This window comes from Lycorma delicatula, chromosome 1 (assembly GCF_047948215.1).
Source record: "Lycorma delicatula isolate Av1 chromosome 1, ASM4794821v1, whole genome shotgun sequence".
In the NCBI taxonomy this organism is placed as follows: domain Eukaryota; kingdom Metazoa; phylum Arthropoda; class Insecta; order Hemiptera; family Fulgoridae; genus Lycorma; species Lycorma delicatula.
The window spans coordinates 70173283-70192782 of NC_134455.1; the positions used below are offsets into that span (position 1 = coordinate 70173283).

The window sequence follows — 19500 nt, forward strand, 5'->3', positions numbered from 1 at the left end:
GCAGAACATTTGCTTTTATTACGATTTACATGAACTACGATTATTAAATAGTTTTAGACATGTAAAGGAATTAATTTTTTTTATATTACATCTAGTAGTATGACAATACAATTTATTTTTTGTTAGTATTTCAGCAGATTTAATTTAATTTTAAGTGTTTTAATGTGGAAATATTTTGGGCAGGTTATTTTTGATATATTTTCTATTGAGTAGAGATAATATTAAAGAAACCCTGCTTATATATGGAAGGCAGTTCTACAGTTATATATGGAGTAACGAGTTCTACTGCAAATTTTGGTAGCACTGTATAAATCTAGCTTCTGCAATAGATTGTTTTTGTATATTCAGCTGTGCACGTGGTTCGTGTAGTGATTTATTAACGTGGTTATCGAGTTTATAATTTGTGTTATTGTTTTTTCTGTAATTTCTTACTATTTTATAGTACAGAGAAGAGGTTTCAAAATGTTAGTTGCGAAAAAAGTAATATTAATTACGTGTATGTTAGTTTGTCATAAATATAATAATGAAGTGTTAAATTGAGGTTATGCAACTTTTTATAAGTAAATCTTATTTTCTCCAGATACCTGTGTTAATAATTATGAATGATTTTTGAATGCCTATGAATATTTTGTTTTAGCTGTACGTTTTAACGGTTACCAATTTATCTTGAATCTGCAAAAAAAATAATTCTACTTTTTCTGATTTGTCTTTACATTTCGATCTTAGAATATAGGTATTTATTTAAAAAGAATAATAATTAAGCCTTCTCATAAGCGTTATCAAATGATTTTAATTTTATTTTAAATTTTGTTTTTGTTTCTTCTTGTTAATATGTTGATTGATTTATTTTAGTGAAGATCTAAACATTTTAAATGAATTTGTGTTAGATTTTACCTAAAAGTGAAAAATGAATCGATCTAGATAAAGAAAAGAATGCAGTTATACAAAAATTGAACTTCTGGCTCATGCTGTATTTCAACTTAGTTAAAATTTGAACGCAGGTAGACGTAGTGTAAGAACCACATAGGTAGATATAAATCGATTACCGCATAACTTTAAGGTTTATAGTAGTAAAAAAGTTAGCTTTTCATATATCATGGTTTCAGGTTAGACGAAATGAATAAATACTTTTTGGTAGTTGAAATGTGTTCTTTTAAAACAAATGAATCTTCTAAGATTCATTTGTCCAATTTCAAATAATACAAAATGTATAAATTATTTGAGATGTAGGATAAGAACACGATTAAGGTAGTTGTGTAAAATAATTGGTTCTATTTTAGAAATATATTATAGATTTTAATTGTGTAATTAGTGAAGTAAAAAAAAATTTGGGTATTTGTAACAATTGCAGTTTGTTTAGATTTTAATTAAGGTAGTAGTAGTAAATACATTATTTTTACATATATTAAATATTAAGATTAAAAATTGTAATTAAGTAAATAATTTTGTATAAAGACATGAAACTAAATATTTACAATCCAAATTTTGTACATAAATGTCATTTGCAAATAATATTACTGTAAAAAATGTACAAATGAAATAGGTGTTGGCCCCTGTACTAAAAAGAAATTAGATTTATTTCATGTATGCATGAATGGTTTAGTCTTTATACTATATTAAAAGATTTTGTGTTTTAAGTTAAGGTGAGGTTTGACATTGTTTAACCATTGTTAAGAGTTACATAAGCTTATCAATAAATGAAACAAGAGCTTTTCATTTTAAAATGTAATGATATGTTTTTCCAAGTACTTATTCCAACCCACCGGGTTTATCTAGTGGTGAACGCGTCGAGAGTTCCAGTGTTCAAGTCCTAGTAAAGTCAGTTATTTTTACATGGATTTGAATACTAGATCGTGGATCCCGGTGTTCTTTGGTGGTTGGGGTTCAATTAACCACACATCTCAGGAATGGTTGAACTGATACTGTACAATACTACCACTTCATTTACACTCATACATATCATCCTCATTCATCCTCTGAAGTATTATCTGAAAGGTAATTACTGGAGGCTAAACAGGAAAAAGAAAGAAAGGTATTATTCAATTATTTTTGCTGAATATGTCAAATACTGCATTAAAAAATACAGTTTGTTTAAGTTTTCTATTAAAGTTTGTGTTTTCCATATTTTAAAATCTTACAGTTCATATTAGTTCCCTATAGAATACTAATTTTTCCTCCGTAATGGAATTTTGTGAGTAAATTTCAGTCATGAAGTTATTTATTTTTAACAACCTGTTTTATCTAGCTGTGATTATGGTTGAGTTTGCATTTTTTTTTGTGAAGTGTTAAATCGCAGAAGGTGGGATTTATGTGAGTTTAACAGCAGTTTCATTGTTTGTTTGCGAGTGTAACAAGAAGAAACAAAAAAACAGTAAGATTTAAAATAAAATGAAAAGCATTTTGTAGTGTTTGTGAGAAGGTGAAATTAATTTAAAAAATAAATAAATTACTACATCCTAGCAAAAATATATAACAATTTTGAAGATTGTTAAGGCAAACCTGTAATGGTATCAACATTATGGTTTATAGTAGATTTCACATAAAATGGTAACTATTTAAAAAATACATCAGCTACAACACAATATTCTGAGGAATTCAATAAGTATCATTCATAATTATTAATATAAATCTTGAAAATGAGAATTACTGTAAAAAGTTACATAACCTGAACTCAACACTTAAATATTATTAAATATTCTAATGATCATTTAGCTTTATTGATAAATAGCCTTTCCATTAGCTGCTTTCCATTTTCATGTTATACTTAACCCATTGCTTTGAAAATGTATATTTTCAATGTTTGAACATTTTGATGATATTTTGATTGCATGCATAATTTAGCTTGAATGTTTAATAGTTTAAAAAGAATTGTAACCAGATCTCAAACTTGGTCGAAACTATAAAACAAAAAGTGATCGTGGCATAATCTTCTGGTCCTCATATAATCTCTCTGTCTCGTACATATAGTAATCTGAATCAGGTTTAAAAGTGAATTTGCAAAAAAAAACATTCTGTTCTAGAAAACATGCTCCATTTATTCGCATTTATTTAATGTAACCTTACTTATAAGTAGCAGGGTTCTTTTAATGGTCAAAATTGCTTATTTTGTGTTTTGTGTTATCAACAATAAATTGAATTTGAAAATTCAAATTTAATTTAATTTTCATACAAAATTAAATTTTTAGAGTGCAGGTTAAAATTAAGTATAAAATGGATCTGTTGATCATAATTGTTTGTGAAAGGTTTAGCCGTAGCTAAAAATAATCGTACCGTATTAGCAATATTTTTCACATACTAAGAACTCTTTTTTTTTTTTTTTTTTTTTAAGTTGTGGTAGTTGTAATATTTAGTGAAGGCCTGTGAAATAAAATTATTGTGATCACTGTTTCTAGGTACACCAGGCATAATTGATTGGTAACTATTGAGGAAATATTTAAAAAAAAAATATTCCTCATGTGTTATATTTTATAATTAACCTATAGCCTATACAATAAATATCAACAAAATTAATTGATTATCTGCAGCAAGTCATATTTCTATTTTTTTGCATTCTGTATATTTGTAACCAAATGTACTCTTGATTTTTATGAAATTTTGCAGTAAGGTTCCTTGGTATTAAGACAGAATGATAAATGTTAAACAATTTTTTATATCGTCTGTGTTCCAACATTGTGAGCAGTATTATTACTTGTGGGAAAAGCACTGACCATTAACTCTGAGCCACTGGTGGTAGATGGTCTTTGTACATACAACTTAATTAACTAAACTAACTTTGTTGCATATTTAATATATATATATACTATATTTAAAAAGTTTGAAATATCGATTATGGGAATGCAGTGGAACTTAAATCAATTACAACTGACAATTCTGTGTTATATTGTATTTTAATTTTTATTACAATTTATTGTAATGCCCAATTTGCTAAATTCAGTTCTAAGTTGATTAGATCTGCAGAACTACATTATAAGCAGCACAGTATATACAAGAACACCTCACAGGAGCTCCTTCTCTATTTGTACTGGTTGCCATTTTAAAACTTTTATACTTAAAGTCATAACTTATACACAATATTCCAGCAAATAGTAAGGAACCTAATTTGCAGAATCTCATGACAATTGGAAAACATATTTGGCTGTAACTGTGTAACAAACATCCAAAGAAATAATTAGAAAATTACATGGAACAACAATTATGGAATTGTTGAATTCAGTCCGTAAAGTAACCAATTATTTGTAATTTCTCTTTGTTCTTACAGAAGCTTTTTTTTTGAGTTTTAGGATTAATTTAATGTAGTTAGCATAGATTTTTATTTTGGTGGTCTTTCAGTTAACCTCACATGATGATTTTTTTTAATGTAGATTAATAATATAAATTAATTTTTGTTCAGTGCAGAAGTCCACACGTAAAATAAATTATTACTTATGTTTTAAAGTATTAAAAATATATAGACTCAGATTTTATGGAAATTATTCTTCTGTAGAGCCATGCCAAGGTAATTGTGTAGTTACTTTTTGATGTAGTAATGTTTTCAGGAGAGGGCATAAATAAAACATGATCACTGGTTACCAGAATGAAAAAGAAATTACTTAATTAGTTTGCAAGGTTCTGTGGAAGAACAGTTTCTTTATAATTTAAAATGATTTATTTATAATTTTTAATTATAAATGTTATCATGTTTTGTCATACTGTTGAGTTTTTATTTGTTGCCTTTATGTTATGTTTCAACCCAGTCATAATTGTTAAAAAAAGCTCAATTAAAACACAGGTAAAGATATAATAAATATTGTAGTTGTAGAATTCTTATTGTAACATTACTATCATAAAATTACTATATTTATAAATTTTGTTCTATTTTTATATTTGGTTCCTGTATTCTTTTCACATTTAATCGAATATAAAAATTCATTTACCTGTTTGATGTCTTGAAATTTGTTGTGCCGCCTAAATTGCTTATCCTTATTCTTGCAGCTTACCTCATATGAATGTATTTTAATTTTGGTAATGGTAAGGTTAAAAATAAAACAGAATATTGATGAGAATTATTTTGTATTTTCTTGTTGAAGGCCTTTAAATAACATACAAAACGGTTAGTTTTGTGACAAAACCTAATACACAGTGTGATTTACCGAAAGTGAGTACCCCCATGCGTAGCTGAAAATTTTTTGATGAAGGAAAGTATTAATATTTTTCAGCTTTTCTTAAAAATAATCATTCTGCATTTTACATTAGTAGCTAACATAAATTCTGAGATAAAATATTTAATTTAAAATTAATTTTATTTTAATAGTAGTTTGTGCATGTCCAACTTACAGTTATGTTGTGAAAATTTTTGATTGAGACTATTTTGAGATTTTGATATGAATATATTTTACAAAAATGGATCTCTGTATAATCTGATTTTTTTGACAAGAGAGACTTCCTTTTTCCTGTTTAGCCTCTAGGAATTACTGATATCCATGATCTAGTATTCAAATTTTTATAAAAGTAACAGCCTTTACTACGACTTGAATGCTGGAACTCTGAATTCCCAATTAGCTGATTTGGGAAGACATGTTCACCACTAGACCAACCCAGTGAGTTTGATAAGCGAGACTTAGTTACACAGTAAAGTGTTTAAGTGTTTACTGTTCTTTTTAAAAATTTTAATGTTACATAACATTTTTAAACTATTATTACACTATATTTCATGTATATGTATACTATTTATGGAGTGGTAAGAATTAACATGGTAATTCTTACTTCTTACACATACTGCAGTGATTAATCAGAAGATTCTAATATGCTGTTATGAAAGGATAAAATAAATATTATTTGACTCTGTTTAACTGCAAACCAAAGATAATTAACATTCAACTGATGAGTAATTGTTATTATGGATGAAGTTTATAAGAACGATCAACAGTACTCTGACATTCATTAAAGAAAAGCCCGTTAAATATAAATTTGTAGTATGGTGGGTTTTAAAAAAAATATTAGTTGTTTTGTAATATCAATTCTGCTGAGCATTATGGATAACACCGCCTTATATTATAAACACAATAACCTGATGGGTTTCAATGCAGTGAATGAATAAAGAAAATTAACTGGTTATGGTATGATGATAACAGCATCAGACAACGAATGTATGTACAAGAGCTGTGTTCTTAAATCAATTTTGTGGTTCTTATGTAGCAGCTAGTATTTAGGTTAGGGTATTTCATTAGGAAATAAGATAATATGAAAAAGTAAATTATAATTTTATTTTTATAGTTGAATTGTCAGTTGTTATAGAATTTCTAGGAATAGCATAGATGTATTTGTTAATCAGTGAAGAATTTCATCCATGTTGATTCTAGTTTATGCACTTAAACTGATTTTTTGAGTTGTTCTGTGCTTCTAATGTGTGATTTTATTTATGTATTTATTTATTACTATACAATTATGATAACATACGAGGTGCAACAATAAAGTAATGAGACTGATGTAAAAAAAAATGTTGCTTACTGTTTTAGTCATGTTTAGTGTTATCTCCTTCAAAGTAGTTCCCCTCTGATTGCACACACTTATTCCAGTGCTTCTGCCATTGATGGTAACATTTCTGGAACTCATCTTCTGTAATATCTTCCAAGACCCTCGTCACAGCTTTTTGGACATCTTGTGTTGTTTGAAAATGGTGTCCCTTGACCGCCATTTTGACTCTGGGAAATAGAAAAAAGTCGCACAGAGTGATATCTGGTGAATAAGGTGGCTGTGGTAGTACTGAAATTTGTTTTGAGGTTAAAAATTGCTGTACTGACAGAGCAGTATGGGATGGCGCATTATCGTGATGCAGAATCCAATTATCAGCAATGTTGGCACGGACACGAAGAACTCGTTTACGAAGTCTTTCTAAAATTTCTTTGTAGAAATATTGGTTAACTGTTTGTCCAGGAGGCACCCACTCTTTATGAACAATTCCCTTGGAATCGAAGAAGCACACAAGCATCCATTTCACTTTTGACTTTGACATGCCAGCTTTTTTTTAGTCTGGGTGATCCCTTTGAGCACCATTGCAAAATTTGGCGTTTTGTCGCTGGATCGTATTGAAAAAAAACAAACCTTCATCACCAATGATAACATGGCTCAACAAATCTGATTGATTTCCGTTTGCTCTAACAGATCGGCTGCCACATTTTTCCGTGTTTCTCACTGTTGTGTGAGATTTTGGGGACCATTTTTGCACAAATCTTTCTCATACCTAGATCTTCAGTTAATATTAGACGAACCGTTTCTCGATTGATGTTGAGTTCTTCTGCAATCATCTTCACAGATAATCTTCGATCAGATCGTACAATTTCACGCACCCTGGTCAAGTTGACATCTGTCCGTGAGGTTGATGGTCGTCCACTGTGGTCTTCATCTTCAACATTCGTTCTGCCTTCACTAAAAATGTAATTTAAACGCAAAAAGAAATGGCATACCGTTGCGTAATATTTTGCGGTTTCATTTCTGTGACGACAGACACAAACACATGTTCACTTATTACAGCACAACTCACGCCTGAGCAGTTACATCAATGTGCCGCTCGGACTAGAAGTAGCTTATAGACCAAGGTCAAAGATGGTGTGCCTACGCAAGCTGCAGGGTTGCCACATCTTGCAAAGAAAAATCAGTCTCATTACTTTATTGTCGCACCTCATATGTTACTTTCATGTTCTTTTATGTCGCATTTTTCCATATGAAGTTAAGGAATAAATATCTCTGACTATGTTTTTTATAATTAAATTTAGTATTAAATTAATACAAAAAAGTAATAATAAAAATAGTAATAAGTAAAATAATATCATATCAGTCAAATTACTCATGATCATAAACACTGGAAATGGTGGGGGGGGTGTGGCAACCAAAAGCATCACAAGGCGGGGGTGTCTTCCCGTATGGGGTTGGGATGATGACCATCTATTTTTTATATCTTTACTTTTTGAGCTGTTTCTAGTTATTAAAAATTAAGATTGAATTATTTTCCAGTAATAACATTGAAGTATTCAAAGATAAATTAGTTTTTTAGTTAAGAATCTGTAATTTGATTTTTACAGCTTTTTCATTCTTGTAACTGGTATTTTTGATAATCTTGAAATGTAAACTACTAGGGGTGTTTGATAAGTCTGTGCAAAATCAAGATGTCTACACTTGAAGCACATTGTTGAGGTTGTTCCTGCACCTCCACTCTGAGCATATACCAAAGTTTCAATCATATACATTCATAATTATTTTGGCAGTTGTTTGATTAAATTAAATATTGTGATTTGTGAAAATGGACAAATTGGATTTGTGATTATAGAAAAATTTGTGAAAGAGAGTTTTATGTGGTAATGAAACATTACTTTTTTAAAGGAAAAACTGCACAGGAAACTAAAGCCAAGCTGGATAAGATTATGATGAATCAGCTTCTTGATTAAAAAAAAAAACGGTTTACAAGTAGTTCGGTTATTTTCGAAGTGGCCATTTGAGCACAAATGATGCTGAATCATAAGATTCTGGAGAGGTCTGGGTAGCCTATTGTGGCTATATTGCTGATAATATGGAAAAAGAATTTATGATATGGTGATCTAGGATAAAACAGGAATTACTTGAACATAGTTTTCATTGAACTATTTTCATTCTACTTTATACTCTAAACCCTTCAATTTTCAGAAAACTTACTCAAAGAGTAACATTCTGTCTTAGAGTCTTAAATGGAAAAACATTTCCGATGTTGTGAAAGTATCAAGTTATCTATGTTAACTATTTTACCCAAAACTCAAAAATACATTAACATTCTTAAATAAAAATTACCACTTTATGAAATACATATATTTATATTTAAAATTGAGTTATGAAACTTCTATAAAATTTATATCAAAAGTTTAATTGTAAAATGTAAGTAATAGCTAATACTTCAGATGGCTATTCTATTGGTCCCAACTAAAAAAGGCATCTGAAAAACTTATATTTGTAGAGTATTAATTATATTTAAAACAAATAATGCTGGAAAAAAGTTTACAAAAACAAAAAAACAAAAATGAAAGTACATAAACATAAAAGTATTTTCTGTTTAAGTATAAAAGTAAGTATAAAACAGTACAAAATTAAATTTTTGAAGACAAAAAAGTTTTAATTAAATTAATATTAGTTTTTAAGGTTAAGTTTATTAGTGTAATAATATACATTGAAATTATTACTAAAAAAACATTGTTTTCATCATGAAAACTATCCTTTTGTCTTTCTTCTATATTTTCATCACTCATCTCCAATTCATTTCTTTTAATGTTCTTTTTTTTCTGTGTTGACTTATTTTTGACTAGCGGTCTAACAACTTCTACTGGTGTGACTTGAGTCAAAACAGAAAGCATTTCTTTAGTTAATATATTTGATGAATACTTTACTGAAAAATCAATAAAATTAGCAACTTTCTTGCAATTGTTAACTCATACATATACGATACATTTACATACATACATATAAGAGTTATATATAAATGTGTTTGAGTAGAGGTGTGTAAGAGGTTGCTGAAACGAAAAATCAAGTAATGAGTTTAGTAACATAGCATGATAAAAGGAACTTTGAAATTTTGCAAATATTTTTGGTAGAAAATATATTTTTATCATCTTTTAATTCTTCATCTAATTGGTGAAAAAGGAAAATATCTTGAAAAAACTCCAATGCAGTCATCAGTATTTATTGACAAAATTTTTTTTTAATGGTTACAGCTGATGAATTTCTTTTGGAACTTCCTAATTTGATTCAACTTCTGCTAAAACTTATGCCGTCATCCACTGAATCATCTTTATCAGAGTATTTTTCAACTATAACCTAACTGCTATTAAATAACAAATATCTACCCAATAATAAGAAAACCCCATCAGCAAGGGAATGTCCAAGCTGTGTGATGGTTAGGGAATATCCTCCCTGATATCTTTGCATTTCATTTTGTTTTGAAGGATAAAAGATTGAAAGTGTGCAAGATTACTAAGGCAGGTATCTCAATTAAAGAGTGCATCATACCTTATTCAAACATTTACATATGCAAAAACTGCCCTCAAGATGAGTGACATGTTTGCTCACATTTGATAAAAAATGAACAAGTAAGTAATCCTATGTAGAGCAGTATCAATGTAATAAGAGGAATTGGATACATCACTGTCAAACTAAAACCAAGAAAATCCCAAAACATTGGGTTGCAATTGAAAAATGTGCTCCAAAGAAGGTAAAATGTGTTACATTTGCAGGAAAGGTGATTGTTATTGCCTTTTGAGATGCTGATGACCAAATATTCATTGATTTTATGAAGAAGGGTAAAATGAAAATCATTTAATATTATGCATCTTTGTTGAGTCATCTAAATGAAGAAATAAAGAAAAAAATTACTATATTTAACAAATAAGGTTCTTTTCTCAAGACAATGCACCAGCTCACTCTTCTGTGATTGTGACAGAAAATTGTTTGAATTACGTAGCAAAATTCTTCTGCTTCTTCCTACTTGCCAAACTTAGAATTTGGACTATTATTTATTTCCAAACATGAAAAGGTGGCGTGAAATTATGAAGTTATTCCTGGAATACTTGCCTATTTTGAAGACTGATAATTGTACTATAGGGATGGGATCAAAAATCTTGAAACTATATTACGTTGAGAAATAAAGAAAACCTTTCCTGGGAAAATTATTTCTTCATTTTTGCATAGACTTATGTAACACTCCACATATGTCAAGAATAAAAGAAGCATAAGTTTTTGTTTGAAAACGTTTATATTTAATATGGTTACATAAAATAAATCTTGTCAATTGATAAAAAGAATATAACATGAAAAGATGTCTACTTATTTATTTAACAAATTAAAACAATCTGATACCATTGCAGTTGTATTGTATTTTTTGAGATAAAAACAAATTTTTTGTAATGCAGATTAATGCCATGCTTGATTAAAGTTGAACCCAAATCCTGCACATGAAAGATACTCTATAGTGTGTCTAATTTATGCTTGTTTTATTTAAGTATTATTTATATACATATATATATTTCATTGTTCTATATATAATTTGCAATCTCTTTTAGATAATAAAATGGTTAAAACATCACATAAGAGATTCGTTAAAAAAGAAAAGAATAAAGTGAAATTAAAAGGGAATAAACTTCTTCCAAAAGGATTAAATATAACAGATACAACATTTAAAGTAAAAAAGATTGTAATTAAAGAACAGTTAAAGGAACATGGGCCATCAGAATTGTTATCAAGAAAAAAACTTAATATAAAGGTAATTCATATAATAATATTTCTGTTAGGTTATAAATTAATTTTTTTATGTTTATAAGTAGTTAAAATTACATTAGATATACCTCTTTTTTATTTTTGTATGCTGCTTAATGTTCTGTAAATATTTGTTTTAAATGATCTATTGGTTTTACTTACATTATATATATATATATATTGCATATAATTTTGTATATTACTCTTATTTCCTCTCTGCTATTTTTAATATTGTAATTTTTTTAATATTTTGTTATCTGATTATTTGGTTTTTAAACTTTTTATGGTGAGGGGGCTTGAGTGCTCAGGGATACAGAGTAGCTGGACCGAAGGTGCAACCATATCGGAGAGGTATCTGTTGAGAGCCAGACTAAGGAATGATTCCTGAAAGAGGGCAGCAGCTCTTTCAGTAGTTGTTAGGGGCGTGAGTCACAATAACTTAAACGGCCGTATCAACATCACTCAGTCCTCTGAGTACTGCGCAGCTGAAAGCAATGGAAAACTACAGCTGCTTTTTTCCAAGAAAATGTGGCTCTCTGCATTTTCACATATCAATAATGGAGGCGCCTTCCTTGGTAAAATATTCCGGAGGTAAAATAGTCCCCCGTTAGGATCTCCGGGTGGGGACTACTAAGGAAGGGGTCACCAGAAAATTAAAAAATAACATTCTACGAGTCGGAGCGTGGAATGTTAGAAGCTTAAAAAAGGTTGGTAGGCTAGAAAATTTAAAAAGGGAAATGGATAGGGTGAATGTGGATATAGTAGGAATTAGTGAGGTTCGGTGGGAAGAGGAAGGCGACTTTTGGTCAGGTGATTTTAGAGTAATTAACTCAGCGTCAAATAATGGGCAGGCAGGAGTAGGTTTCGTGATGAACAAGAAGATAGGGAGGAGAGTGGAGTATTTCAAAACGCATAGCGATAGAATCATTGTAATAAGGATAAAATCAAAACCTAAACCGACAACGATTGTTAACGTTTATATGCCTACAAGCGCCCATGATGATGATGAGGTAGAGTGTGTATACGAAGAGATTGATGAAGCAATTAAACACGTAAAAGGAGATGAAAATTTAATAATAGTTGGAGATTGGAATGCAAGCATTGGAAAAGGCAAGGAAGGAAATATAGTGGGTGAATACGGGCTGGGCAAAAGGAATGAAAGAGGGGACCGACTTATAGAGTTTTGCACGAAGTATAATTTAGTAATTGCCAACACCCAATTTAAAAATCATAATAGAAGAATATACACTTGGAAAAAGCCAGGCGATACTGCAAGGTATCAGATAGATTATATCATGGTTAAGCAAAGATTTAAAAATCAACTCGTTGACTGCAAAACTTACCCTGGAGCAGACATTGATAGCGACCATAATTTGGTGATAATGAAATGTAGATTGGGGTTTAAAAACCTGAAGAAAAGTTGTCAGATGAATCGGTGGAATTTAGAGAAGCTTGAGGAAGAGGAGGTAAAGAAGATTTTCGAGGAGGACATCGCAAGAGGTCTGAGTAAAAAAGATAAGGTAGAAAATGTAGAAGAAGAATGGGAGAATGTTAAAAAGGAAATTCTTAAATCAGCAGAAGCAAACTTAGGCGGAATAAAGAGAACTGGTAGAAAACCTTGGGTTTCAGACGATATATTGCAGCTGATGGATGAACGTAGAAAATATAAGAATGCTAATGATGAAGAAAGTAAAAGGAACTATCGGCAATTAAGAAATGCTATAAATAGGAAGTGCAAACTGGCGAAAGAAGAGTGGATTAAAGAAAAGTGTTCAGAAGTGGAAAGAGAAATGAACATTGGTAAAATAGACGGAGCATACAGGAAAGTTAAGGAAAATTTTGGGGTACATAAATTAAAATCTAATAATGTGTTAAACAAAGATGGTACACCAATATATAATACGAAAGGTAAAGTCGATAGATGGGTGGAATATATTGAAGAGTTATACGGTGGAAATGAATTAGAAAATGGTGTTATAGAGGAAGAAGAGGAAGTTGAGGAGGATGAAATGGGAGAAACAATACTGAGATCTGAATTTACGAGAGCATTAAACGAATTAAATGGCAGAAAGGCTCCTGGAATAGACGGAATACCTGTAGAATTACTGCGCAGTGCAGGTGAGGAAGCGATTGATAGATTATACAAACTGGTGTGTAATATTTATGAAAAAGGGGAATTTCCGTCAGACTTCAAAAAAAGTGTTATAGTTATGATACCAAAGAAAGCAGGGGCAGAAAAATGTGAAGAATATAGAACAATTAGTTTAACTAGTCATGCATCAAAAATCATAACTAGAATTTTATACAGAAGAATTGAGAGGAGAGTGGAAGAAGTGTTAGGAGAAGACCAATTTGGTTTCAGGAAAAGTATAGGGACAAGGGAAGCAATTTTAGGCCTCAGATTAATAGTAGAAGAAAGATTAAAGAAAAACAAACCAACATACTTGGCGTTTATAGATCTAGAAAAGGCTTTCGATAACATAGATTGGAATAAAATGTTCAGCATTTTAAAAAAATTAGGGTTCAAATACAGAGATAGAAGAACAATTGCTAACATGTACAGGAACCAAACAGCAACAATAACAATTGAAAAACATAAGAAAGAAGCCCTAATAAGAAAGGGAGTCCGACAAGAATGTTCCCTATCTCCGTTACTTTTTAATCTTTACATGGAACTAGCAGTTAATGATGTTAAAGAACAATTTAGATTCGGAGTAACAGTACAAGGTGAAAAGATAAAGATGCTACGATTTGCTGATGATATAGTAATTCTAGCCGAGGGTAAAAAGGATTTAGAAGAAACAATGAACGGCATAGATGAAGTCCTACGCAAGAACTATTGCATGAAAATAAACAAGAACAAAACAAAAGTAATGAAATGTAGTAGAAATAACAAAGATGGACCACTGAATGTGAAAATAGGAGGAGAAAAGATTATGGAGGTAGAAGAATTTTGTTATTTGGGAAGTAAAATTACTAAAGATGGACGAAGCAGGAGCGATATAAAATGCCGAATAGCACAAGCTAAACGAGCCTTCAGTAAGAAATATAATTTGTTTACATCAAAAATGAATTTAAATGTCAGGAAAAGATTTTTGAAAGTGTATGTTTGGAGTGTCGCTTTATATGGAAGTGAAACTCGGACAATCGGAGTATCTGAGAAGAAAAGATTAGAAGCTTTTGAAATGTGGTGCTATAGGAGAATGTTAAAAATCAGATGGGTGGATAAAGTGACAAATGAAGAGGTATTGCGGCAAATAGATGAAGAAAGAAGCATTTGGAAAAATATAGTTAAAAGAAGAGACAGACTTATAGGCCACATACTAAGGCATCCTGGAATAGTCGCTTTAATATTGGAAGGACAGGTAGAAGGGAAAAATTGTGTAGGCAGGCCACGCTTGGAGTATGTAAATCAAAATTGTTAGGGATGTAGGATGTAGAGGGTATACTGAAATGAAACGACTAGCACTAGATAGGGAATCTTGGAGAGCTGCATCAAACCAGTCAAATGACTGAAGACAAAAAAAAAAAAAAAAAACTTTTTATATTTATTTTTATCACATACATTAATAACTTTTTCTATTATTTTATTTGTTTAATTTTATTTTAGCTTTAAACTATTATTAATCTTTGTGTTATTTTTTTCCGTTGTATTTTAGTATAATATATTGGTATTTTTATTGTGGTTTTTTATACATTTTTTTTCTGTAATTTCACTATTGAAATCATTAAAAATTGCTGTTTGTTTTATTTCATACACTTTGTTATTGAGTTTATTTTTATTGTTTTTTTGTTTTATTTCATATATTTCTTTTTATTGTTTTTTGTATAATTAAAGGTAACAAATGTAACAGTATTTATAATAGAATAAGTAAAGCCAATACATCATTTAAAAAAAAGATTTACTGAACATTACACAGCATACAAAAAAAGGAGGTGGTAATGTAATGTAGCTGACCATCTAGTAGTATATAAACATAGTATTACAGATTGCAAAAACAACTTAGATATTTTGGAAAAATTAATATACTTGAGATATTATATTTATAAATATAAACAATAATGTAAAATGATGAATCGCCAGATCACATTCGAAGATATGATTTAATTAACATTATAATAAAAATACAATCTAACAGTTGGCAATAAAGACAATAGAATGAAGGAAAATACTATGGTTTAAAGATTAAAGTATTGCAGTACTGGACAGCACAAGTACATACATTTATATTTGTAATATCATTTAAAATTTTACAATTGAAAATATAATTTTTGACAAAAAAAGAAAAAAGACAAATCATTAAAAGTTTTAATGTAATAATACTAACTGAAGATGTGGGATCCCGTGAAAACCAGTTATTGGAGCTTAATAAGGTAAGTTTATCTTATATAATTAATGTGTTTTGGTGTTTTAACTACCAAAGCACATTAATTATTTATATGTAATATTAAATGTGTGTGTGTGTGTATTAGGGATAAGAGTATAAATGTATAATCTTTAATGCACTTAAAACAAAATGTACAGTTGATAATAAAATATAATGTAATTCAGATAGGCCACTTATAAATATATATTTTTTTTTGTGTTCAGTCATTTGACTAGTTTGATGCAGCTCTCCAAGATTCCCTATCGAGTGCTAGTCGTTTCATTTCAGTATACCCTCTACATCCTACATCCCTAACAATTTGTTTTACATATTCCAAACGTGGCCTGCCTACACAATTTTTTCCTTCTACCTGTCCTTCCAATATTAAAGCGACTATTCCAGGATTCCTTAGTATGTGGCCTATAAGTCTGTCTCTTCTTTTAACTATATTTTTCCAAATGCTTCTTTCTTCATCTGTTTGTTGCAACACCTCTTTATTTGTCACTTTATCCACCCACCTGATTTTTAACATTCTCCTATAGCACCACATTTCAAAAGCTTCTAATCTTCTCAGGTACTCCAATTGTCCTAGTTTCACTTCCATATAAAAGCTACGCTCCAAACATATACTCCCAAAATTATTTTAAATTAATTTTTGATGTAAACAAATTACATTTCTGACTGAAGGCTCGTTTCGCTTGTGCTATTCGGCGTTTTATATAGCTCCTGCTTCGTCCATCTTTAGTAATTCTACTTTCCAAATAACAAAATTCTTCTACCTCCATAATCTTTTTTTCTTGCTATTTTTACATTCAGTGGTCAACCTGTGTTATTTCTACTACATTTAATTACTTTTGTTTTGTTCTTGTTTATTTTTATTTGGTAGTTCTTGCATAGGACTTCATCCATGGCATTCATTGTTCCTTCTAAATCCATTTGACTCTCAGCTAGAATTACCATATCATCAGCAAATTATAGCATCTTTATCTTTTCACCTTGTACTGTTACTCTGGATCTAAATTGTTCCTTAACATCATTAACTGCTAGTTCTATGTAAAGATTAAAAAGCAATGGTGATAGGGAACATCCTTGTCGAACTCCCTTTCTTATTACGGCTTCTTTCTTATGTTCTTCAATTATTACTGTTGCTGTTTGGTTCCTGTAAATGTTAGAAATTGTTCTTCTATCTCTGCATTTGAACCCTAGTTTTTTAAAATGCTGAACATTTTATTCCAGTCTACATTATCGAATGCCTTTTCTAGGTCTATAAATGCCAAGTATATTGGTTTGTTTTACTTTAATCTTTAATTTAATTTTTAACATTCTCCCATTCTTCTACATTTACTACCTTATCTTTTTTACTCAGACCTCTTGCGATATCCTCCTCAAAAATCTTCTTTACCTCCTCTTCCTCAAGCTTCTCTAAATTCCACCGATTCATTTGACACCTTTTCTTCAGGTTTTTAAACCCCAATCTACATTTCATTAACACTAAATTGTGGTCGCTATCGATGTCTGCTCCAGGGTAAGTTTTTCAGTCGACAAGTTGATTTCTAAATCTTTGTTTAACCGTGATATAATCTATCTGATACCTTGCACTATCAGCTGGCTTTTTCCATGCTGGTTTGTTTTTCTTTCATCTTCCTTCTAGTATTAATCTGAGTGCTAAAATTGCTTCCCTTGTCCATATACTTTTCCTGAAACCAAACTGGTCTTCTAATACTTCTTCCACTCTCCTCTCAATTCTTCTGTACAGAATTCTAGTTAAGATCTTTGATGCATGATAAGCTAATTGTTTTTTTATTTGGTATCATAACAGTAAACTCTTTTTGAAGTCTGACAATACTTCCCCTTTTTCGTAAATATTACACACCAGTTTGTATTATTTGTGTATCGCCTCCTCACCTGCATTGTGCAGTAATTCTACAGGGGTCCCATCTTCCCAGGAGCCTTTCTGCCATTCAAGTCTTTTAATGCTCTCTTAAATTCTCCTTTTTTATATATTTATTATATTATATCTCCTTTTCATCCTCTTCTACCTCCTCTTCTTCATTTAGAACACCAGTTTCTAATTCATTTCCTCCGTATAACTCTATATTCCACCCACCTGTCAATCTTTTCTTTTGTATTATAAGTCGGTCTACCATCGTTGTTTATATTAATTATTAGATTTTAATTTATGTACCACCCAAATTCTCCTTAACTTTCCTGTATGCTCTGTCTATTTTACCAACTATCATTTCTCTTTCCACTTCTGAACACTTTTCTTTAATCCATTCTTCTTTTGCTAATTTGCACTTCCTGTTTATAGAATTTTGTAATTGTCGATATAGTTCCTTATACCCTCTTCATCACTAGCATTCTTATACTTTCTACGTTCATCCATCAACTCCAATATATCCTTTAATATCCAAGGTTTTCTATCAGTTCTCTTTGTTCCACCCAAGTTTGCTTCCGCTAATTAAAAAATTTCCTTTTTAACATTCTCCCATTCTTCTTCTACATTTTCTACCTTATCTTTTTTACTCGGACCTCTTGCAATGTCCTCCTCAAATATCTTATTTACCTCCCCTTCCACAAGCTTCTCTAAATTCTGCTGATTCATCTGACACCTTTTCTTCAGGTTTTTAAACCCCAATCTACATTTCATTAACACTAAATTATGGTCGCTATCAATGTCTGCTTCAGGATAAGCTTTGCAGTCGTCAGAGTTGATTTCTAAATCTTTGCTTAACCATGATATAATCTATCTGATATCTGGCACTATCACTTGGCTTTTTCCATGTGTATATTCTTCAATTATGATTTTTAAACTGGGTGTTGGCAATTACTAAATTATACTTCTTGCAAAACTCTCTAAGTCGGTACCCTTTTTCATTCTTTTTGCCCAGCCCATATTCACCCACTATATTTCCTTCCTTGCCTTTTCCAATGCTTGCATTCCAATCTCCAACTATTATTAAATTTTCATCTCCTTTTATGTGTTCAATTGGCTCGTCAATTTCTTCGTATACACACTCTACCTCATCATCATGTGCGCTTGTAGGCATGTAGACATTAACAATCATTGGCTTAGGTCTTGATTTTATCCTTATTACAATGATTCTATCACTATACATTTTGAAATTCTCTACTCTCTTCCCTATCTTGTTAATTACAAAACCTACTCCTGCCTGCCCTTTATTTGAAGCTGAATTAATTATTCTAAAATCACCTGACCAAAAGTTGTTTTTCTCTTCCCTCCAAACCTCGCTAATTCCTACTACTTCTATATTTAACCTATCCATTTCCCTCTTTAAATTTTCTAACCTACCAACCTTTTTAGACTTCTAACATCCACGCTCCAACTCGTAGAATGATATTTTTTTAATTTTCTGGTGACCCCTTCCTTAGTAGTCCCTACCCAGTCATCAGAATGGGGGACTAGTTTACTTCTGGAATATTTTACCAAGAAAGGCAACTCCATCTTTGTTACATAAAAATGCAGAGAGCTACATTTTCTTGGGAAAACAGCTGTAGTCTTCCATTGCTTTCAGCTGCGCAGTACTCAGAAGATATAGTAATGTTGATATGGCTGTTTAAGTTCTCCTAACCTGTGTCCTTAACAGCTACTGAAAGAGCTGCTGCCCTCTTTCAGGAATCATTCCTTAGTGTGGCTCTCAACAGATAACTCTTCGATATGGTTGTATCTTCTGACCAGCTACTCTGAATCACTGAGCACTCAAGCTCCCTCACCATCGGCAAGGTCTCATGATTCATAGAGGGAGAGTAAAACATTAACAAACAATAAAACTGTGATTTTATAAAAAAATCACTTAAGTTATAAGCGAAAAATATCACTTTAGTAGGCTTGTAAATAGTATAGGTCACTTAACACACTCCTGGA

At 30.6% G+C, this 19500-nt stretch overlaps 1 protein-coding gene across 5 annotated transcripts in view; it reads left to right on the forward strand.

Moving 5' to 3' along the window:
- Nucleotides 1-312: 312 nt before the first annotated feature.
- Nucleotides 313-19500, forward strand: part of LOC142319211 (testis-expressed protein 10 homolog) — a 75331-nt gene continuing 56143 nt past the window's right edge. Inside the window, exons 1-3 of one of the 5 annotated variants that reach the window (XM_075356257.1) lie at nucleotides 325-464; nucleotides 5067-5134; nucleotides 11055-11254. In XM_075356257.1, coding sequence (XP_075212372.1) covers nucleotides 11063-11254 — 192 coding nt within the window. In that variant the 5' untranslated portion in view covers nucleotides 325-464; nucleotides 5067-5134; nucleotides 11055-11062. Of the gene's footprint in view, nucleotides 497-534; nucleotides 734-5066; nucleotides 5135-11054; nucleotides 11255-19500 lie in introns of those variants that run through there. The other 4 variants (XM_075356243.1, XM_075356266.1, XM_075356232.1 and 1 more) reach the window with 4 other exon arrangements.